This window comes from Chlamydotis macqueenii, chromosome 6, assembly GCF_036417535.1.
Source record: "Chlamydotis macqueenii isolate bChlMac1 chromosome 6, bChlMac1.mat, whole genome shotgun sequence".
Lineage (NCBI taxonomy): Eukaryota > Metazoa > Chordata > Aves > Otidiformes > Otididae > Chlamydotis > Chlamydotis macqueenii.
This window is the reverse complement of record NC_141561.1, coordinates 6,961,105-6,985,525: the sequence shown is the minus strand read 5'-3', so window position 1 is coordinate 6,985,525 and position 24,421 is coordinate 6,961,105. Positions and strand designations below refer to the sequence as shown.

The 24,421-nt window shown below is 39.5% G+C and overlaps 1 protein-coding gene across 1 annotated transcript in view; it reads left to right on the top strand.

Annotated features, from left to right (window-relative positions):
- The first annotated feature begins 4,860 nt into the window (after positions 1-4,860).
- Positions 4,861-24,421, top strand: part of THSD7B (thrombospondin type 1 domain containing 7B) — a 260,791-nt gene continuing 241,230 nt past the window's right edge. Inside the window, exon 1 of the mRNA XM_086750826.1 lies at positions 4,861-4,999. Coding sequence (XP_086606952.1) covers positions 4,861-4,999 — 139 coding nt within the window. The remainder of the gene's footprint in view (positions 5,000-24,421) is intronic.

Below are 24,421 nucleotides of genomic sequence, written 5' to 3'. Positions count from 1 at the left end.
TGTATAGATTTAGCTTATTCGTGCTGTATGTTTTTATCCAAGATTTAAAAAATGTTCCTGGAAGAAGAGTAATTATTGTTAACTGGGGCTTGCAGATGAAGTAGAGGTATAGAGAATCGAGCTGCCGTTCTCATCTAAACGAAGTCGCTGCGCTGAGGTCAAGGGGAGCGCTTGCAGAACCGAGGGTTAGCGTCAGAGCGTGACCGTAAGTAACTTTTTGCACAGAAGAAGTGTCTGACACAGCTGGAAGTGGAATGAATTTAGGTGCCCCTGCTTTAACCAGAAGACTGTCTTCCTCCAGCTGTGTAAGTGGAGGAATATATGGTGTTTGTTTTTCATATGAAATAAAGGCACTTTTGTGCAACTATTTTAATTAAATAAAAAATGGGGCAGTATGCACGTGTCATGGGCACACAGGCACTTCTATCTTAAGGTCTGTTCCCAGTTTGGTGTAACGTAACAGTGCAAACACTTTCATTTTGCTAAACTCAGTGCCTGTAGCGCTAGCATTAGCGGTTTTTTGGAAATATCTCCCCAGGGATGATCTCCAGCACATGATTTTACTGGTATCTGAGGATAAAGAGTGTGCTATAAACATGCAGATTTTTGTGGGGTATCGCAAGCGATGGGTTTGTGCTGTGTGTGGTAGGCAAACAGTTGCATAATTACTGCTTAAGTCTGTTTTAAGAAAATTTATTCATGATTACTGATGCTTTGTGCTAGACACCTGCCAAACGATTTATAGCTATGCGATTGCTTTTTTTTTTTTTTTTTGTTCCTATTTAAAGTGCTTGTGATTATTGTAATTCAGTCATGTATTTTAAATGGAGAGTGGTACCCAGGCGTCCTTGTCAGCATTCCCTTCTCTTACCAAAAAAGTAGGTCAGGTTTACCCGTGGCAGGGAAGGTCACAACTCTCGATGAACTCAGGAGGAATTTAATTGATGTCTGACAAGGCTGAAATCATGTCTCGGGTTGAGATCAGTTTCGGTTGATCTTTTTCTAAGTTCAGTAGTAAGTACTGTATAAATCCACCCTTGGAGCAGAGCCAGACTGAACTTTCCCAAACCACAGAAATGGTGCAGAATGGCTTAAGGAACCTCGTGTCTGGTGGGAACTAGCAGAAAGAGCAACTGGTCCTTCCTCTACCAGCGATGGGAGCGTAGAGTGGGGAGTCGGAACTGGACCATCACCATTTCGTCTTTGTGTGGGATGCTTTTGAGGACTCTCACGCATCCTGGGCTAGTCCAGTGCCTGTTGCGTGGAAACATCTGCCCCTGAGTGCACACCTGTAGCTTGTGGTTGTCTGAGCGGTGGCTGGAAAACGGGAAAAGCTTCCCCGAGGCTTTTTCCCCTCCCTAGCTAAGCCGGGATTAAACCGGGATTTGGCTGCTGGATATTTCATTGACAGTGAAAATGAAATTAAATTTTGAACACTTCAGAAATAAGATATTTATTTGTCAGCTGTGTGCATATTTATTTATAACATTTTGACACTATACTTGAATGCAGTGTTTTCAGCAGGAGCGTACATTTCCAAATTACATTTGCTATTTTAAACTAGTTTTATTCAATCCTATCATTAAGAGAATTAGCAGTGGATTAGATAATGTAAATGCATTGTTATGATCATTAGAAAACTTGCACGTGACTTTTTCAAGACCGGCTGTATATTCCCTGCCATTAAAACCAATGTACAATGTCCTTGATTTTCTGAACAAGGTTCTGTACAAACCAAGCAAAATTAAAAGGGCTCTTGTGGCTAATCCTTCAGATATACAAAAACAACACCTCATTATTTAATTTTGTGAGAATCTATTAGTTGCAGGCTATTAATTGACTAGGCCTGTATTAGAAAGGATATTGAATAAATCCAGATAATGAGTTTTGGAAAAGTGAGATATTTTTCAGAGTAAAACACACACTTTGAACATATTTAAGCAATTGCATGAATTTAATCATGACTAGGCTTGGTGAAATCAATTTTTAAAATGTAAATTTCATTTTTTTCCCTCAATTTTTCTCTGTATTTGCCAGTTACAGCTAGCCATGCTGACACATTTGGGAGCTGAGATATACTGTAACTAAATTTGATGTGAAGTGTTGGTGGCCTTCATAATGTAATTTATTCATGTTTCTGTAGATAGCATATGTTGCCGGTGCAATAATTTTTTTTATCGTATCAGGACAGAACAGCTACTGTTCCAAATTGTGTTATACAAACCTAGATATACAGACAAATTTTTATTGTGCTTTGCTGTGATGTAAATCAGTGGACTCTGTTGAGCTTGGCTGGGGTGGGTGAGATTAGAATCAGTCTCATGGTGTCTAATTTATTTCTGGTTTTTTCTGACTTAATGTAATCTCTGTTCTCGCTCCGTGGGGAGCAGCAGCTGGTTATCTTTGTAGTCCTGCTCGAAGAATGAACATATGCGAAACCCCTTGTTTTGGGTAGGAGGCTGCTGCTCCCAGGGATTTATTGCTGTTTGCTGGCCCTTTGGATGCTGAGATGAAGGCAGTGTGTTGAGGAAGCAGCTGATGGGCCCTACTGGTGCTTCATTAAAAATCTCGGCATCTTTATCAGCCATCATCTGAGATTTCCTTGGATTTGCCCATTTCGTGCCCCCACCTGTTTAAGACTTGTTTTTTTTTACGGTGTTGTTCTGGACCTGGAGAGCTGCCCTGCTCAGATGAGTGTTGTCTGCGCAGGGCATGCTGGCTCCCCTCCTTCACTTAAATCCCAGCATCTGAATAATTTTTTTTTTCCCTTGTTTTGCATATTTGGGTGTGAACAGTTTTGGAATCAGTGTCACTAATGCCCTTCTCTTTCCCTTAACAGAAAGTCAGTGACTGTGTTTTCTGACCGTCAGATCGTAACTGCAATGCTGAAGACACTGGGCGAGTCGCTCCTCCTCAGCTCTTCTGTGTGAGGTGAGCACCCATCTAGATGGGCAAAAAAGCTTAACTGCAGGATGTCTGAGGGCACTCCTTTCCCCCCTGAGGTCTTCCCTACCATATCTGCATTAGGGACGAATTAGGTCCTCTCTGTCTCATTTCTGAAGGATGCTCAAGACTTCTGAGCTTCGGTTGTGCTTCATATAAGGCCAGTTCTGGTCTGCATTATGTTGTCTGGGTGTTGAGACTCAGTGGGTTGCATTTGAATTAAATGTGTTTTCTGAATTAAATTAACCTGGAAGACATGGGCAAAGCAATAAATCTGATCGCTTGCCTGCACTACTGTGTTGGTCAGCTTGATGGGTTTTCAGGTCTTGCCTGAAATGCTGCTTTGTCTCAAACGCAAGAATGAACTAAACCAGAAAACAAGATGTAATATTGTATCTTCCACTGTAGTTAGTCAATATCTGATTAAATATAATTGCATGAATTTATCATTATAGAAACTGTTTCAAAGTAATTTGAATACAGTTTGAAATTAAAAGTTTTACTGTATATTCAAGATGCACTATTTTCAGGTTTATCTTCAGTTTCTTATCAAGAATGATGCTCTGTATTATGTACTATGACAATGTTGCTTTTCATAAGGTTAGGAATGTAATGGAATTTTCTGGACTAAACTCTTAATAACTGATAATTTTAATGAAAATAACTAAAATTATGCCAATGAAGACAAATCTTGAAGGCAGGCGTTATCGCTCTCCTTACGCTAATAAAGATGTGACATTTTTTACCTATTAAAAGTAGGATTATTCACTAATAGGTAGAAATACATTGAGAATTTAAACGTGGTATAAATACAAAAGTTATTACATAAGGAAAAATTAATATGTAAATTTGCATCAGAAAATGCAAATTCTCTCCTCTTGTTTGAGAGGAGAACATTTTTTGAGACTTGAAAACTGTTCCCATTTGAATGTGGATGAATCCAAAATAACTTAAAATGCATGTACAATCTACCTAAATAAGTGGCTGGCTGGTCTGCTTTTGGGGTGAAAGAAGCAGAGATTTGAATTACCAGCCTGAATCAGAAGTTCTAAGATTTTGGTTTGTTGTATGCCTTTCTTACTCTCTCTTCTTTTGGAGCTTTTCCGTGGTGTGTAAACCGTGTGGATGTTTGCTGCAGGAGACGTTTAGAAATTGGGCTCCTGTTTTGTATGGGAGACCAGAGAGATATTCCTCCTTGCTCCCATTGCCGCAGTGGTTATTTTAATGAGCAGTGTAAAACTGCTCCAGCAACAGAGCTTGGTCTGTTCCTGTCTCAATTTTCCCATTCAGGCTGGTTCATCACGTACTGATAAGCAGCCCCTGCTTTCCTGCTTTTCCTGCTGCATTTCTTGTGTTGCTTTTGTGTATCCCGTGTTCACACGTGGGATGGAGCTGAAGCAATTCCAGGTCTGATATTACAGTTGTCAGGATCTTAAATGGAGGACGTGGGGTCTGTATTCAGAGCTGAATTTTCCACCTGGAATTTATTCTCAGTTTTGGTTTAACCTGCCTATAGCATGATAATGTTAATGCTGAAGATGAATTAAATAGAGAAAAGAAGGGACGCGTCGCAGACTGGTATCAGATCCCTTGCTGCTGGTTTATTCTTAGGAACCTGCTAAAAGCATTTACGATGGCAGTATTTGTCGGATGGGACTGTGGGTCCTCCAGGAGCTGGTCTTCTCCTCTCTCTCCCCTCGCACTTTTTTTTCCATCTCTTACTCTCCAAGTGAAGCCTCCATGGCAGACTTGTCCTCCATGAATCCGGCACACAGGGACTATGAAGTGCACAGTGGCCACCAAGTTACCCTTAGGCTGAGCCTGCTGCCTTGGAGTTTTAAATCTTTGAGCAAGCTTTTTCTTTTTTTTTTGTTAATTCTAGGACCAAAGAAGACAAGAGACTGAACTATCTGAATTATGCTTCTACAACAGAACTGGGTTTCTCCTCATTGGGCATGGCAGAGCCTGGGGAAGTCCTTCCTTTTGTTTGTTTTCTTGATGCTGCAAACAGCTGATCTGGAAGCCAGGAGAGGTCATCAGTTTGTCTGGAAAACAGGTAGGAAAATGATATGTTGGCTTATATACTATGCAATTCCTGCATTCAAAGACGGAGTGATTGCCCTTTCTGCATTCCATTTTAGCTCAATAATAAATTTAAAAAGCCTGATAATGTCTTACATTCTGAATTTTTTTTTTGTAACTGAAAAAGAGAGAGATTTAATCTCTACTTAAAATTAGTGATCTTCCTGTCTGTTGCAGTTACGCACCACAGTGACATGGGAGTCTAATTCTGGACTCCTCAGTGCTTTAATCCAAGAGTAAAATTTTTACTGGATCCTGATACCGTCATGCTAATGTTGCTTCATTTGAAATATTTAATAATTTTCTTTTCATGTTTGAATGAAAAGGGCACAGCAGCATCTTTTAGGATGACCTGAGCCTGAAGTGCATACTCTTGGTTGATCTGTTTATAACTCATTGGTACAGTTACTGAATTATTTCTATCTGTCAGTCAGATTGGATACATGCAGTGTTTGAATGTTCAAAATTGGATACACACAACATTTGGAAATTTTTGTGAAGACACATTGATAGCGCTGCGATTCGTATGACAGAGAGAGGAGGTAGATAGGAGATGGTATGATACAGATGCATAAAACTAAGCTTGAGACATTGGATGCTTGTTTTGTAGCAGCACACAACAACAAAGAGTGTTCAATGAAATGGAAAGATTGGCAAATTTGGGAAATGTTCACTCAAAAGTACTTTATGAAAAATAGGCAACTGAACCAGAGGTTTTGTTGCCCATGTTCCCTTTGTGAGGTTTGGCCTTTTATGACTGAGCAACAGAGCGATTAAATTTGATGGAAAAATAATTTCTCCCCTTTTTTTTTGGAGAGATTCTTTGCTGTTTTGGTTATTTATTTTTTAAATTGTACTTCTATAGAAGATTAAGAGACTGAATCAGATGAATAATGAAACAATAATTCTGGGAGGGCTCCTGTCCTCCTGATAGGGTCAACGCAAGCTTCTCACCCTGGCTGCTGGGATGGGAGGCTGAGTGCTGGAGAAGTGCTGGTTGAATACAATCTGATACTGTATTTCTAAAGAACTTTCTTTACAATGTCTTGCATGTAAAATGAAGAAGAAATAAACAACAACATAAACTGTCTTTCTCCAATTCACTGTTGTTTACGTGATTTTTGAAAGGGAGAGTTGTTTTCTTAAGACAAATTAGACCCTTCAATGCTGCCTGTCTTCTCTTCGGTTCTGAAGCATATTGTACCATCGTTGGTCTTTACAGGTGTGCATTGGAAGTCATAAAAACGTAATTTGACTCGATGATTCCAACTGTCAATAAAGAGTTGTCGATGCTTCAAAGACATCTGAGGCAGAGGTATCAAGAACTAAAAAAAAAGGTTATGCACAGGTTTGCGTGGACGTGGGGTACTGTGCTTTAAAAGCCCCATGGTGAGCTCATTGCAAAGGTCTGCTGTCCAGATGCAGAAGAAAACTGTCTGTTCTTGTGACTCTCTCAGTGAATTACAAATATCTGAGCTCTAAAGAGTCATTTTAAAAACCTTAAATCCTCCAAGTATTTTGATGCACTTTCTCTGCTTATAGAATGATGAGAGGTAGAAAACAACTTTGAGTGAAATGTTTTCGAAATGAAAATAACTTGTGAGTTTGAGACACGTTTATTGTCCTGTTTGGCAAAAACAATTTTTTTTTTTTTTTCCCTCTAGTTAAATGTTTTCATTTTTTCATTGGAGTATTTTGTTGAAAATTAGAGAAAAGTTGTATCTAAACCCAAAATGTTTAGTTTTAGGTTGAAAAGAATATTATGTTCACTTGAACAATTTGTTTCTCTACTTCCTTTGCAGTGGTAGTGAAGCAGCAGCATTTCTAAATCCTGAATCTTGGTGTTTTGCAGTTGTCTGAAGAAGTAACGCAATGGGCTGAGATTTCTCTCATTATTCTGACTGGATACGTATTTGGGAAAAATCTTGGTTAAAAGGAGCTGGGTGTCTTTTGCAGTGTCAGGCATAGATGATAACTAATGGCTCACTTTGGATAGTACTGCTGCACGTGTTGGAGGTTTCATTTCTGAGGCATTTGGAAGCAGGGATATCAAAGTAAAATTGCAGTGACCTCGAAATTAGTTACAAAAGAGTGCAAATGGCAGTCTGCCGTCAGGGTGGCCTATGTGGCTTTCGTATGCTTTTTTGTACTTTACTTGAAATGACTTCAGGTATAGGTAATCAAAGACGCGTCTTTCTTTTAAAAGGTTACAGAGAAATGTTTTGGGAAGAGAAGGATGGTAAGTTGAATGGAGCAGGTGGACCTGGAGAGGTAGAATTGTTAACGTAACCTGTTGTGGCAGGATATTAATAATAAATAGCTTTGGGGTGTAGGTGATGGAGATCTTGGCCTAATGAGATCTGTGGTTCGTATAGTAAAAAAAAAAAAAAAAAATCCCATAATTTGAGAACTTCTGTGTCCAATACAAAAAAAAAAAAAAAAAATTAAATAAAAAGACAGGGCAGTGAACCTAAAATGAAGTAGCTTTTAGTGTCAGAACTGAGCAGATCCATTCTGACAGAAAGAAAACTTGCAGCTGTTGTTTTTAATGGAACAATCTAATGAGAAATGAGCAATCCCTAATGGGAAAGGAGATGATGTGTTTTGGTTTTAAATCTTGAATTTTATGTTGCAAGCATGGCAAGTTACTTACCTGCGGTACAGAAATTCAACCTCTTACTGAAATGCCATGCTTTCTAATTAAAAAAGATTGTGCTACTGAAAGCTCTGACTTAAAAAAAAAATGAATTTGTAAGTACTAAAGTAAATTTTCCTAGCACATAGAAGTCCACAGATGCATCCTTAATATGGGTGGGGGTTGGGAAAAAAAGACATCATATCAGCCCTGAAGTTTATAAAGCAAGTGTCTTTTCAGATAAATCCGTGGCTCGCTCGAATGAAAACTCATACATTTTCATGCTGGGCTTGGTGGTCTTTATATAGGTGAAGACAGTTGTGTTGAAACCAGTGCATCTACAGGCTTTATATTTCTAAAATTTTAAGAATTTCACAGTGTGAGGTAGGTTAAACACTTCCCTCAGCTATTCAGAGGGCTAGCACTTGCATTTTGCTTATTGGTGGCCTGTCTTAAAACCATTTATTTTCAGTTTTTGGTTTCTAGAGATGATAAATTGTCTAAATATCTGCGCACTGTGTCTTTTGGTTTCAAGACATTTCTTCTCAGATACTCATTTTGTGACCAGCAGCCTAAACATGAAAGCAATAATTATGCCAATTAAATTACTCAGCAGCCTCAAATAGGTGAATAATTTTCTGACATTTGCTAAATAACAAAGCAGTTTTAGCCATACAATCTTGAGAAAATTGAACTGGATCTAAATATTTGTAAATTAATAGTGTTTAATGCAATAGCCAATTAGCAATTAGCATATTTCACCACGTTGATTTTCTTCAACTTTTGAATGGTTCTGAAAGTGCCTGGAATTTCTGTAATGCAAATCTGTTTTAATGATGGCCATTCAAGCTTTTAAAACTGCAAATAAAAGTATTGATACACACATGAATCCGCGGCATGGTTGTAGTTGGTTTGTTTTTTGCGGAACTCTAAAATTTAGTTCTAAAGCCTAAATTAAATCTGCAGTATGTGCAACACAGGAAATATTCTGGGTGCTTCACGGCAGAGGGGGCTGATAATTAGGATTACAAAATGCTGAAAATATAACCGTTCCCAGAGACACCTGCAGTCACTGCATGGTCAGGTTGCCGTCTCACCATTGCTGCTGATGTCTTCAGCTCCTCTGTAAAGCACGCCTTGGTCACCAAGCACATGCTGTTTCCCCAAAAGTACTAACAGAAATTGAGGGGATGAGAGATATACCCTAGAAAAGGTGCCTCTTGGAGCTCAAGCAGTGATGTAGCTTTTTCTTAATAAGAGGAGGATTTAAACATTTTGTTTGGATGAAAAATTTCTGATTTCTAGAAAAATTGTTCTCTAATTTGGTAAGATGCTATCTAACGTGGAAATAATATTCTGTATACTCTAAGAGGGAAGAGGAGGACTATTAGAAAGCCAGATATGGTGTCTCAGTGAGTTCTCCATCTGTAATTCTCTCAAAAAAAAAAGAATCAGGATGGGGTTTTAGCTCAGCAGGGATGTGCTCCCTGTTAGGAATGGAAGAACACTGAAAGTGAGATATCAGGCTGGGAAATGGATTTGTAATACAGCTGATGACAGTAGAGAGATTTCTACCTGAGGAAGAAACCATTAATCTTCTGGTGTTTGTGGGCTTCTGGAAGCTAAGTGTGGTGAGCCATAAGTTTTCTTGCCCCAGGTGAACGTAAAAAACTTTAGTTCAGAGTTATTACCCGTATTTGAAAAATCATTCTTAAAATAGTTAGCAAATGGGTTTTGATCATTAGTCTTTCTTCAGAAACTACCCATAATGGGAAAGGTACAAAATGAACTTTTCAGAGAACAACTTCTAACGTGGAAGAACCTTTGAACTACTCGTGAAGGTGGGTGAGATGGTTACGGCTAAGATGAAAAAGATCTTTGTTCTCTTTTCTCAGATAGTACTGCCATAAAATGCCCTTTCTCAAGATCCTAATTTCAGGAAGGCCAAGTGCTGGTTTGGAAGTGCGTTTGACCTTACGTCTTAAAAGACAAACTTTTACCTGTGTACACCAAATGTTAAAAGGAGTCCAGATCTTCAAAGGACAGTAGGACTCAAACCTACTGAAAAGAGATTCAAAGTTAGCTATGCAACAAGTGACACTTTTCCAAAAGCTCTGCAGAATGAAGAATGATAATCTATCCCAAATTAAGTGTTTTGGTTTTTTTTTTTTTTTTATTGAATAGGAAAACATTTCATGAATGACGTGCAAATGTCTTTTTAGTGGTCTTTGTGTGGTATCTGGAAGTTTATGATGTTTCTCAGACTGTTTGGCACTTCCAAACTTCTCACTTTGTGGCAAATGTAGTTTAGCCTTAGGCTACCTTGGTGGATGGAATTTTTTAAATATTTAAACTCTGAAGTGGAAATTCAGCCTGAGCTAATCCAACATTGAATGATTCCAAGGTTCTTCTTTATACTAACAGTTTAGAACTACAGTGGTTCTCTTGGTTTACAATCAAGGTTGCAATCTTGTCATATCAACAGCAGCAACAATTAATAAATAATTAAAGAAAACCCCTGTTGAGTTCTATTCTAAAACTGTTCTAAAAAAAAGTCAAATTGTTGCCATCAACTTGATGATTGAAAAGTTGTTCTAAGACGATAAGCCTTCTTTATTCATGACCAGTTTATACTTTTATACTTGAACCAAGCTTCTCTTTAATTTAAGTAACTCTTCTTTTCATAGTTGCTCCTTGTGTAGTTGTGAATTAAGAATACCAAGCTATTCTAGACCCCTCTTAGTAAACATATTCTCTTTGAACTGGTTTGTGAAATTAAATCTTTTCTTGACTTTGCTCCTCAGAATTATATCAAACCTCAAATGAGATTTCACCCACTGACATTTTACAATTTTAATTAGAAGTGCCTGGCTTAAAATGTCTCAGCATCACATAGATGGTGTTCTTTTTGAATATTTGGTAATAAACAGTTTCATTTAAAGTAGTTTAGTTGCTTTTAATCTATTGGTATAGTTTCATTAAGTTGCCATTAAAAAGTGACTTAAATATATAAAAATAGTACTTTTATTCTGTATTTATCTAAAAGAATTCTTTAAAAAAATATTTTATGGGACAACATGTTATGCTTTTATTTCTCCAAAACTTTAAAAAAAGTTTTTTAAAAAGTCAATGATACTTGATGCTTTAAAGAAAATTGTTTTGCAAAATTTCATTAGCAGCAAAACTTAATATGCACCACTGCGTGCAACTGTTTCTGATTGCTAAATATTTGATTTTCTCTCCTCATTATCCCTTACCATTTCCTATCCACATTTTCACCTTTCCCTTCCACACACCTTTAAATGTTATGTATGGTTCTGCTACGTCACCTCACCCTTGTCATTCCAGTTCTGATACGGTGTCCTCATCTGGTCTTGTTTCTCGAATGTGTGAATCCAGCTTGTCTTGGAGTTGTGGAGATGCATCTGTTGCCTTACTTTATAACCCTTTACAATGGCTCTACAAATAATATTTATTTAAGTGAGACGTTTCAGAGCTGGTGGAGACCTTGTGTGCTCAGGCAGTAAATGCTGGTGAGTTTGTTGAAGAACAGGACAAACGTACACGAGAAGAGTTCCGTCTCTCTCCTGAAGAACCTTTTCTGTGGAAAGCTGTACTGGAAGCTCATCTTCCAGCCTGGTCTGTTCTCTAGGTGCTTGAGGTCTGCTGCTTTGTTGCATAAATGTGCAACCTATTTCATACCCACCTGGGTCCTGTCCACCATAGCTTCTGGATTTATCCTTAATCCACAGGGCTGAAAGCTCATTCTATGGGACATGGCTGAAGAACCTGCCCTGTTGGTTTGGGGAATGCCCAGTGTGAGACATCAGAATTGTTCCTGGAGAAGTTATGGTTTGGGAAGCTTGCTTATAGATGCAGAAATGCTTAAACTGGTGCCCTTCTTCCTTGTCTGTAAAGCCTGGTGTGTTCTTATTAGCTATGGCGTCCTGTGGGGACTTGAAGACACCAGTGAAATGTTCCTGGTGGCACGACTTGAAGAAAGAATCACTGGCTTCTCTATTTTTTTCTTAGAAAAATGCACCTCAGCGAGCAATATGGAAAGTATAGAGTATCGGTCAAATTAAAAAAGCGAGCAAATGAGGAACTGAAATGACACTGAAATATATGTTAAAATTAACACTTTATATGCTTGGGGGTAGCAGGCAGGGTCCTGGTTCCTCAGTGGAGACGAGTACCGTGCAGCAGCAGGGCTGTAGGCGGGCGGCGGAGCTTGCTGGGTTCAGATGTAAGCTTTTACAGCATGTGCCTGGTAATTTTGTTTTTGCTGGGCTTCCAAAACTATTTCAATAGTTCTTTTACACAAAGACTCCATGCTTTAACAAATATCTTTGTCTAACCCACATCAAATGTTCAGTAGGTGGTGGTTTAAACTAGATTACACAGGAGATTCACACTAATCTTTTAATGTCCCTCTTCCCTTCCTGAGAATAATAGTTTTTGAGAATAAGGTGCTTTTTTCTGTTTTTTTATTGGTATTGGGAAAAGTATGAGTTAGGCGTCTTATCCTTTTCTTTCCTCAATAGTTACTATGGGAACAGAGCTGTGGGTCACAGGGGAAAATCTGCAAAAGTGGTTTCTTTTAAATCGTTCATTTAAAAAAAAAAAGATAGCTTATTATTTGAATTGTGGCACTTTTCATTCAACTTTGTTGGATTGTATTGTTGTACATATTTCACTCACAAAAGCAGCACAGTGAGTGGCAAGAAAAACAGATGGGGATGTTTTTGTACTTTTTCCTTGGGGTTAATATTTTTTTAATTGAATGCAGCTGTTGGAAAGATTGCTGTTGTTACGTATAGGCGGAGCGTTAAAAATGGATGATCACATTTTCAGCCTGTTTTAGCGGAGTACTAGATTTAATTAGTCTGCTGCCCTTGTTCAGAACCCTGCAGATTTTTTTTTTAATAATTGTATCTTAAGTTAGATAGAATAAGAGTTTAACTTTGCCACTTAATTGAACGTTTTCAGTATATAGGAGTCATCACTTTCTCATTCAGCCTTTGTGTGAAGCACAATTATTATGGGTGAAAATACACAAAGTTACGTCAGAAATCCCTAAGATGCAGATAATGCAGCTGACTTTTTCTAGGGACACAAGTTTTGGGTAATCTGCCCACTGATACCTGTTTTTCCTTAATTTTTTTTTTCCCTGGTGTATACAGGAGTATTCCTGCTGTCATCAAGTTGTTGTTTTTTCATTATTTTCTTTTCAAAAAAAAGTGAATGGTAAAAGCCAGGAAAATGAAATGTGGAAGTTAGAAAGGATGAGGGATATTTCACGGTGATCCAGACTATTGACATAGTGTTCATATGGCTTATTTTAATAGGAACTGGTGGCTAGATGTGGTGAAATGCCCGCTTAATCCAGTAGTTGTGAATATATGGGTTTTGGTTTGCATAGAGAATTGCCGCCGAGATCGGCAGGAGTGCGGTGTTTGAATCCCGACGCGGTACCTGGTCCTCGCTGCCGATTACGCTGCCCGGTGTTGACCACTTTGTAGACTTCTCCAGCTCCTTCTTCTAGAGACCTTTTAAAGTTTATGGTAAAATGGATCTCTGTGTTGTCCTTGCGTATAACAGTGATGTAGGATTATAGAGCTAAACTTGGAAAAGCGTGTTAAAACTTCATTATAGCGCTTCTAAATCTATTGGTTCTGTATGCTGGGGGGATGAGTTGTAGGCGGTTGCTGAAGTATATCCAGCTTTTGTGTGGCATGTCCTGGAAGGCTAGCCATGAAAAATCACTTTTCAAATGAGAACTTAATAAAAACTTTCCTGCTCTGAACGCTAAGCCTTACTCCCTGTGCGGTTAGTGGTTTCATTTCTTTCTCAGCAGTTGGGTAATGATTATGGCTCCAGATGCTGCAGGAGTGATAAAGAGAGTGATTAATTTCACTTGAAAGGGCGTATGTTCAAAGAGGAGCCAGCCCAATGCCTTGAACGCTGAGCCTGCGTCGCTAGCGCGCCGCAGCTCGCACAACTTGGTGCCCAGGTGTTCCCCGGGAAAGTACCAGTACAGCAACGTTGTTTCTTGTAAACCAGTTTATTTGCTGCTGGGTTTTGCCCACTCGTTGATGTATATTTTTCTTTCCCCTCATTGTATTCCACAAGATCTGGGTTTAAAAGCTTTTTGTGTCCCTTTATAAAGCAGTGCTGTCAAACTTTCAGCAGAAGACTTTGAGGAGGGGCTGATGCCACCAGCGCAGCCCAGGTAACTGCGAACAAGTTCAGGGTTACATTTGTACCCTGTACAGACTGGAGCGGTGATGAAAGGATTCGCGTTCCCTGGCATAGTCAACAGCAACTTTACAAGTGTTCCTACTCTTTATTTGCAGTAGTAGTTCACACCATATGACTTGCTGAAAAATCCTGACATTTGAAGTATTACATTTGCAATATAGTTAAAAAATTAAATATGTAAGGTGGGTACTTCAGTGAGTCTTCATTAGGACTTTATTGACCTGTTGAATAGGTCAGCAGAAGCATGAAACATGGCTGGCAGTGCCAGCCACGTGATGAAATACAGGGCTAGGGCATATCTGGTGTTTATTGTCTTATCATCTGAACTTTTTCACTGATTGGTGTTCTCAGGGGTTTATTGTATCACCCCTGAGATCCGAAGACCTTCAAATATCAATAGTTTAAAAATATCCACCCATGTGTGAGGCATGTTTTACTTCTCTACGGTATGACATTTATAACCATAAATTTCACAAGTTTGAAGCTGCTGAAGACAAAAATAAATTCACTACTTGTGACATCTTTAAGATCTTTTGACCCATCAGTTAAATTGATTTATATCACCCGGTTGCTTTTAAGCAAAATCAGCACTTTTCTTCTAGCTATTGAAAATCTTCACAGTGGAGGCACAGGGTACAGAAAGATAATTTCTGCACACTTAATAAAGTCTGATGTGTATTGGCTGCATCGTTTTGAAGCAGCTGCCTGGATGGAGTACAGAATTGGAGTTTTTACAGACAAGGATTAAAAGGAAACTGCAATGATGACACCAGGAACTTTTCAGAAGTTCCTTTATTAAATATGGTGCACATAAGGTAGCACTTGTGTTAAGTTTTTATTGTCTTTCCCTTAATATTCTTGCTTGTATTAATAAAGTAATGCTGAATTCAAGTGAAAGTAAAAAAGAATTTTAATAAAATGTTTGCAACTCAGTGTTAGATGTGTATGCTGTATGAGTAGAATAGGTTCTCTAAGGTTTTGGTACTTTCAGTTAAACTAGTTCAGTACATCTGATTTCCACCTGCCATTAAATGTTTCATAACCCAGATGTAGTATCTTAATTTAAAACATTGGTAATGTGAAAATTCTTGAATCTGCAGATGTGTATTCCCAAATTTAGCATTATTCACTGTCGGCGGTGAGCTTGTAATGTGTGGAGTTGTCCGTGCTGGACAGGTGGCTGACACGTGTTTGTTTCAAAGTTGTAGGAATCTGATAATGAGCATTTATCCAAACTTTAACGATTATTGATCCCACTTTTCTCTTAAGGAAAAATCAATCCCTCATCTTCTGCATTCCTGTGCAAAGTGCTAAGAAAAGCTTCCTGTTAGAATTGGCTCCAAACATGAAAAAGTGGTGGGGTGGGAAGCCAAGTATATCCTTGTACATGTAGCACTGAGATAAAAGTTATGCTATGTATCTGAGTGTTCAATATGTCATTTACATGTTAATGTCTCCCCGTGTGTCTCTTTGTGCATTATTTTTTGTGTATATTTGTACATCAACCGTATGAGGTTGTGTTGGCGTCCAACCAAGGACACTGGTGTGGTGGCAGAAATAGAAACATTGCTGCAACGGTTTGCAAAGACTGGAGAGGAATCAGATGAGAGACGGGGCAGTTGGAGTAAATGATGACAATAATGTTATTGTGCCCTAAGGGTCTTGCAAAGTGCGATACTTAAAACTCCATTTTTGCTTTGTAGATAAGTGAGCGTGTCTCAGTTAAGTCAATAGACGTGTACAATAGGTGATAAGCTTGGCATTACACACCTGCTTTGATATTTTTCCTACTTACTGCTTTAAAGGTAACATTATATTTGTGTTTGGAGCACTCTAAAGTACTTTATGCTTTTTGTTATGAGCTTTCCAACATGTTGCTTGGTATAGTGATGGGAGCTCAGGCAACCTGAAATTTTCACTCTCATGTTGGGTATTTATTGATGGCTAATTGACTGCTGACCTTTGCTAGAACTCTTCAAAAAAGCAGGGAGTGACACCAGGGGATAAGAATTCAAAGTAACTGAAAGGCAGGTGAGAAAATGTAATTCTATGCAGTTACATTTAAATATTAAAGGCGTCTTTTTGAATAAAAACAAAGGTGAAAAACAAACAACAAAAATTCCATGCTTTGCATATAGATATTTTAAAATTTTAATGTACTTTGATATAAAAAACTCAGTTTTATTTCTTCGTCATCTTCACTGTGATTTACTTGTCCTTGATAGTGTTGTTTTGTTTTGTTTTTTTTTTCCTAAATAGATGAGCCTGCTTTCAAAGTCCTCAAAATGATTTAATTATTACAGCACACAGGGCCCAAATCAGATTTAAGGTATTTTGATACAGTTTATGGAATAAACTGGTGAACAGATGCTGAGGATGGAAAGCTGCTGGTACTCAAATCTACTGGATGATTCTGTAGGCAGCAGATTCCCCGTAGACCTTAACTGAAAGGTCAGGAGCTAAGCTTAGTATGTGCTGTTTAATGCGATATCATTGGGATAAATGCGTTGTAGCTGTATGTCTGTGTGTCTTAGTGTGTCAGGAGCTGAAGAAATGGTAAACTCGCGGTGTTCTGAATATATTACCAAATAAAGCTATGCAGCATTCAATAAAGCAATTACATAAAAAGCATTACAGTCAACTTCAATTCCACTAGTAGCAGTAATAATCAATCATTTTCCATCCAAGGGATGGTCTAATCACTTTTTGTTGCTGCTCTGAAAGGTTACATTACTCAGTTATCTTGCAACTGAGCAACCTTTTCATATTTGCTTCACGTAGGATTTTATAAATGTTCTTTCTTTTAATCTCAGTATTTTGGTATTGGCTATTTTCTGAGAGTTTAAGAATTTCTCCAACCTTTTCTCATCCCAATGAGATGAGATTTTTGGAGTAGAAGACCTAATTGTCATGAGCAACAGGTGAATTCCTTTCATGTGCTTATCTCTGTAAAATTGCCTTTTTGCTCCTTTTTGCGGGTGTTGCCGCTTTTCTTTGTGGTGGAATAAGCATCCGACGTAAATAATCTCTTTCAGCTTCACCCAGTGCCTGCTCCTGTGCGGTCCAAGGCCCTTTCTTCCTTTGGCACGCTTCGGATCGGGAGTTGGACCTCCTTACAGAGCCTGTTCCTCAGGCCAGTCCCCGTGACCGACAGTGGTTTCTCTCCTCTGCTTTGCTCTCAGCTGCCCGGGCAGCACGCTGCAGGCTCTGTTTCAGGTCACTGCTCGTGGATATTCATTGATACGAGCTAGGTAACTCTGTTTGATTGCTTCCTTAACCAGGTAATTTGGGAAACGGTTACGGAAAATTATATTATCACTATTAGGACAATACTTGTAAGTTGGTACTTCAATGAAAAGAGACACATGAGAAAATGGGAAAAAAGATGATTTCCATCAAACTTTCTTCCTGCTTCACCTCTCAAGGACCACAGGTAGACTGAGTGGTTGACTGATAAAGTGACAGACTTTATTCAACTTTTTTTCTGAAATTATATGTTTTGTAGGGCCTGGATTTTTTTTTTTTTCTTTTTTTTCTTTTTTTTTTCTTTCCCCTGGAAGCCTGGATACTTTGTGCAAGATCCTTGTTTTCACGTCTTCTGGAACCAATTCTAGCCAATTCTATGACCTGTGGACCGTGCCATTTAGACAACGTTAATCACAGTGCAAAATCTTGACTTTTAAGCAAAAGAATATCTCTTTTTCTTAGATACAAAGCTGACTAACAGTTGAATTGCTGTATCCTAGATGATGGCTGTTGGCCCATGAATGTGCTTCCTCCATTGCCTAATAAAATTCACATATTTTGCATGAATAAGAACTAAAAGGTCCAGGACATTTTAGTTTTTCTCCCATGTAAATAGCAATTGAAGCAGCTGGGAAATTTTAGCTTAAGAATAAATTATCAGAGATTTGTTTCTTTTTATGTCTTTGATGGTATTGGCAAAGCTGTCTGCTAATGTACTGCTGATGGATTTAAAATATTTTTTAAAAAAATCCTGACAGTTTATCATGCCTGGCCTGAATATCCATTTTAGTGCCCTTAGCTGTCCTGCTTTGCCATGGACACATACAAGTGTTCTGGTCAGCTTGTCTTCAGGTAGCTGTTAATGTGTGAAAGATTCATACATCTGAATGACTTTCTGTTGTGGTGTTTTTTATTTTTACTCCTTATCAACATAAATCTATTCAGTCTGACTTCAGTTGTCTTTATGCGCTGGCAGCTGCATGGAGGTGGCATAGGATGTTACATGGAACGGGTGATTGTTCATGTCATGCATTATTCTAGGCTGGATTTTTTTTTTTAACTACGTTGGTAAATGCCATATGTAAAATTTCATAACTTTCTCATAAACCTCTCTTAGTATCTCTCTGGAGACTCTATTGATAAACTTTCCCTTAAGCATACATACAAATTAAATGTGGGAACCTGCGGCTAAAAGAAATTGCTCTAAGGCAATGATTCACAAGGATGAAAAATCAATAAGAGTTTCATTAAGGAAGGAAAAAAAGTTCAGACAGACTCTTTGCTTTTCTTTCCTATGGAAAGTAGAGGGAGAAACCATTGATCATTTTATTCAGCTTTATTCTTAGAAATGGGAGTCGTAATGTTGATGTGGGTATTTTGAAGCATGAACGTGGCTGAGTGAAAGGACGTAGCATCTGTGATCGCTTTGATTGCGTCCCCAGTGTATCTTTCCAAATTCTCCTCCTTCAGCTCTTCCTTTTCATTTCTACAAGCAGCACCTGCTGCAACTGGAGTTATCCTCTGGAGAAACTGCCTCAGTTGCTGACTCAAAAGGTGTTTAAGCAGGTGTATTTACACAAGAGGTTGCAGTGTGGACTTGCAGAACTGCTGACAAAGGGAGCTGTGTCCTTCCCTGGCTAGAGATTTCCACCCATAGCTCTGCTCCCCAGTAGGTTGGGTTGGGTGACCATGCTGGGTGAGTCTGTTCAGATAGCCAATGTGATGGAAACTCTGGTTTTTTCCTATATATTTTTATGGGTTTTCTGCTGAATCAGCTGAGAAGTGACCCACCCTGCAGCAGATGTGGTGGGGATGAGTAGTGGGAGGGCAGGAGGGGTGGGTAGGGGAAGGGGGATGAGACCAGCCCACGGGTGGGAGCTGCGTGGGTGAGTGTGCACGCAGACACTGCCATGGGCGCCCGCTCGCTCTGTGCGTGGGAGCTCCTCTCTGCTGGGAAGACTGTGTTTGTGGAAGCCGGACTTCTATAGCAACCATATTTCCCTGTCATAATTCTCATTTTTTTTTTTTTTTTAGTTTTGCTATTAAAGCTGGGTGATGACACATGTTAACAATCTTGCAGTGACATTCGGCGGTTATACATCTGTTTGTTTTCATTAAATACAATTTTTTGAAAAGTTTTAGCGGCGATCCGATTAAAACGCATTTGGGATGCAAAACCTGGCAGAGGTTCTCTCAGCCAAGAGCAAATTTATTTCTCTGAGCTTGTTTAAAAAACCAGGAATGCTGGCAGGGTTGAATAGTAAATATGAGCTGTACATCTTGTTCAGCGGGCTTTTTTTGGATGCCTTGCATGAACCCGGCAAGTGAGTAAGTGAAACGCACGTGGTGAGGGCTCTGACAGAGTTGTGGTGATAGATTAAAATCAGATGAGCAAAGCTGCTGCCACCCCTGACCATCTGCCCTGCTCTTTGCTGTGCATCCCAGAACAGCAGTATTTGGTCTGTTTGTGAATTGGCTTTTTAAAAACAATTTTTAGTCTGGAATATTAAAGTAAAGTGAACCAGCGCTGGTTTACTTCAATACGCTTCTCCTAAATGGTTTTGAGGGAGCTCGCAGGCTGCCCCAGCTGTTTAAAAAGGCATACTAGAAATGATCGGTTATTTGTATTCCTGACGCGGGTAACGTACCCATGCTGCTTCCTCGTTGGCCTCTCCTTGCCCCACGCTCTGTGTATGCTGGCGTGAGCGGCTGCAGGGCTGCTCTGCTTCGGCGCTGGGGCACAAATGCTGCTCTCAGCCCAGTTTCTTCTCAACGTATTTATAATCGCAGTGCTTTTGACCACTCCAGTCCTGCAGAAGGACTGTCACCTATTTGTAAAGATTCTACCTTAAGAGCAAGCTGATATTTGTGTGATAACATAATTGCCTGACTTGCATCTTCATTCGCAGAGCATCCGAACTGTAATTTGGGGAAATGTTTTGCTTGGTTTTAGAGCAGAATTGGGTTAAAGCTGATTAGCTTGGAGCAAATGTGATGCGCCGCAAACTTACGCTGAGTGGTGTTAAATGCAATAAACGGTAATAAACAAGTGTTTGGGGCTGAAAGTCCTGCACCCCTAAGGACCATGGGCTGCCGGGTGACCTGTTCACCTTTTCCAGTTTTTGAACAGTGAACAGATTGGATCAGATCTTGTTTCAGCATCATCTGTTTCCACAGCTGAAGCTCCCATATGATCAGATCGTATAAATTATTTAAGATGCAGAAGCTGTGTAACCGGAGTCTCCGGTAAAGGTTAAGGCTCCATCTGTTCTGCCAGCCTCCAGGACCGCGCATGTCACAGCATTGTCTGTGCTGCTGGATGACATCACAAGAGTCAGGTACACTCAAATGTGCCCCAGACTGTTGCTTCACATTTGCTTCACAGCAGTGAAGACCTCACCGTGTTAGCACTGTATGCCTGAGATGCTCATGGCCCAGATTCCTTCACAGTCCATACGTGCTGCCAAGGGCACCTTCAGCACCAGGTTTGGCATCCTCTGACAAATGATGTCTGGGCTGTGCACGGCACTGAGAGAAAGCACTCATGATCTGAGGTTTTGGTGCAGGAGGAGGAGAAGACAAAAAAATCAAATAGAGGGAAAAAAATATAAAATTCTGTTCCTGTTGTACATACTCTGTCTTGTTTAAATCATGTTTCCAATTTAAAAACTTATGGGTAATCAGTATTTCAGTGATTCTGTTCTGAAATGAAGACAGTCGTGTTTTTTGCATAAGAAAACCAGATGAAATTATTCCATGTGCAGATGATGGAGAGAATATGAATGGAGTTCTGTAAGTTAAAACTCCTTTTCCAAGTTTCGATCCTGCCAACCTCCTCCTCTCAAAGAGCAGGTGTAGAGTTTCTGAAAAGTTCTCTGAAAGAGAATTTTGCTTTGTGACAGTAAAATGAAATACTGACAATGTTTTCTGGTTTCTCTTCAAACCCAAGTAAATATATATTCTTTATGTACTATATTCTACGTATATAAAAGAAACAGAGAAATGTATTTTCTTGAGATGTGCATGGCTTTAGCTGTAGGCTTAAGGAGTTGCTCCAAATATCACAGCTGCTGACAATAAAATTGTGAGAGTGAGTGTAGTTAAGAGAAAGTTTAGTCTCATAGATGAAGATTACAAACTTCTGAAGCTCAGTTTTCTGTTCAGTTTATTGTAAACCCATTCTGGAGTCTTTTTCTTAAGGCTGCCTGATTTCCCTTCAGTTAGAAACCAGACGGGATGATAGGTAAAATATCTACTGTGGAAATCTTGTGTCATTTTTCTAAACATGATAATTATTTCCTAGCCTTGCATTCTTCTCATACAAAAACAAAAACCCAGGTACTGTGTTCCTGTTTTTTTCCAAGAACAATATATAAAGCCTGAGCAGGCGCGGTGGTGACAGCTGGCTGGTAGTGCCGGTGTTACAGGTTGTTAGAGATTGCGCTAATGGGCTCTGTTCTGCAGAGATTTATAGCTCTCAGTTTTGGAGAGAAAGAGAACAACCAAAGCTAAATAAAGTAGGGTGAATTTTTTTTTTTTTTTTTTTTTTGTGATTTGAGAAGATTTTTAGACAGAGATTTTGTTTGGCAGAGCTGCCTGGCCTCATCAAAAACTTTTTCCTGTGTGTGCCTGATAGCTCAGAAATGGAATAATTTTCACCACCGTACCATCATATATTAGGGCTCAGCACTTGGCAGCTCTCAAAGGCGGATCGGACGGAGCTGACGTGGTTTTGGCACCGAGCTCGTGTGGGCTTTTATAGATGGCAGCAGCACGGGCAGTGTAAAGGCTCCAGAGAAACCCTCTTTCTCTGTTGCCTGTGGTTACCGGTGGGGTGGGCAGGGCATGGACACCATCCCTGTCTCTGAGCCCTGGGCTTGGGATGTGTTTGGGTTGGGGTGTGGTGACAGCAGCAATTTTAGGGGTGCATTTCCCCTGCCCCCACCAAAGAGCAGCCAAGCCATTCATCTTGAATCAAAGATTTATCCCAGAGAAAAGAAAGAAATGAAGAGGAGACAGTTAAATCTCTTTTTATGCTTTTTGACTTTATAGGATTTTTTTTTTTTGTTCCCTGCCACGAATGTGGTTTTCTGAGCTCAACGCTGAAAATATAACAGAACATAAAAGTTCATAAATTTAACATAAGGTAGAAAGGCCATAGAATGAATAAATACATTTACCTTCCAGGGAATATCTTTCACCAGTTGACTTCTCTCTGTTCAGGTTGGGCTCCACCATCACAAGCATACAGTCTTTGCTCCGAGTCTTGTTTCCAGAAAGAGATTGCTCCCAAATGGCTTTAGGGTCTCCTTTGAAGGGTGTTGTTGAGTAGTGAGGGCAGGTGGGCATCAAATTTTTCCTATTTTTAACGAGACCACCTAGTTTTTGGTACTTTTAAAGGAAGTAAAAGAGTGAGGGCTTCTGAGAGCTACGATCTCTCTTCTCTCTTTTGCCCCTGCACTGCTAACTGGAGCCCTGTTCCCCACCTGCTTTTGCCTGCATCTCCCCTCTTCCCCTGGGAAGTTTTGCATCAGTCAGGAAAAGAGGAAAACCGGCCAGATGAAGGTTAGTGGTTGTGTAGGCTGTACTGCACCGGGGGCTGCCATCGTGTGGGAAGAGGCAAGTTCAGGAAGTCAGCACGTTACCATGCTTAGGGTCGTCGATAAAAAGGAATGTAATTGTCATTCTTCTCTTACAATACTTTCCTTAGTTTATTTTTTTCCCCATTTCTCTAAATTCGTAGCTTTGGCCACAAATGCTGTTTATGGGGAGCAGTAAGCAAAGAGTTAAACTCCGGTGCGTGCTATATTGTTTACCTAAGCTTAGTGGAATTGCAGAAAACAGAATTTGCAGCAGAAAAAGAACAATAAAATCCAGGATATCAAATTGTGAGACTCTAACCGCTGCTGTTGTAGCAAGTGTCCTCCTGCTCCATGGCCTGCTGGTTTTCTGTGCAGTTATAAATGCCTGTCTACTTTGTGGGAAAAATAACGGAATGAACAGACCAAGACAGTAGCGAATATCTGTTATTTTACAGTTTCGTCAAGCCTCTGTTTGTTATTCCAACATGTTTATTAACTGAAGAAGTAATAAACTTTTTATTAAAACTCATTATCTGCCCAAAACCATAGCGGCCTTTTGTGCATTTTTAGAGTGGTCAGGCTTGCTTAAAGTTGATGTGGCATTATTTTTCTCAAGCAAAGGTGTTTTACTCTGAAATCAAGGGAGATCCTTTTCTCCCTGATTGGTTCTTGAGCCCATCAGCAATCTCCTTCAAGTGGCTGAATTAGTGATAAAATATTTAAGAGTAAAATTTTGTGGACCATATTAAGTTTCTCAATTTTTCAGAAAGACAGGCATGGAAATCTATGACACCTGCTTGCTGCAGCAAGATGTTGCTTAAATAATCTAATATAAATCAAATGAGGATCGAAGAGCTTCATTGATTTATTTATGGGACATAATTAACTGGCAATCAGTGAACTATTCATTCAAGACCAGTATCAGCAGTGCCCCAGATGAGCTACAGTACAAGATGCTTAGTGTAAATTTATTAACCCCTTTCTATAACTAATCTCAAAAAGTTTCTAATCATGCCTCCCGCACAAAAAGGACCACTCCCCCTGAAGTTTTATCCCTTCATCCCTAGTTGTGTAGGGTCCCCCCTCTCCCATGGGAGACGTGGGGGCTGTGCCTGGTGCAGTTTTGGGTGCCCTCGCTGCCGTACAAAACTTTGGTAAACGATGTCTAGGAGTGGTTCTTGGAACTGCTTTTTCTGGAAATGATATTTAAACCCCAGCCATGGGATGAGCTCAGGCTACAGACATTCTCACTCATATCTTACTGTACCAAGCAGCGTGATACAGCCATGGCTGCGCATCTCCCCACTTATCTCCATTCCCTTTGCTGCTGCGTCCATTTCTGTTGTTTGCTAAGTGGACTTTCCAAAAGAGATACAGGAATATATGAGAAAACACTTGCAATTTTTGCTTTATTATACCTCTCCTTAAGAGAGGATGTGCTATTTTCATTTTAACAAAGAGGAGATACTAATTCATGTTCATAGCTGGTTTCCTCTGAGCACACAGGCAGTCTGTCTGCAGTAATTTCAGAGTGATGGATCACACAGATAAATTTTTGGTATTTTGTTCAGTTCAGTTGGCATAATCAGGCCACATTTCCAATCTTTCCTTCAGTTTCAAGCCAAAGTAGTATTCTAGATAGAGGTTTATATTTCTGGCATATTAAACAGAT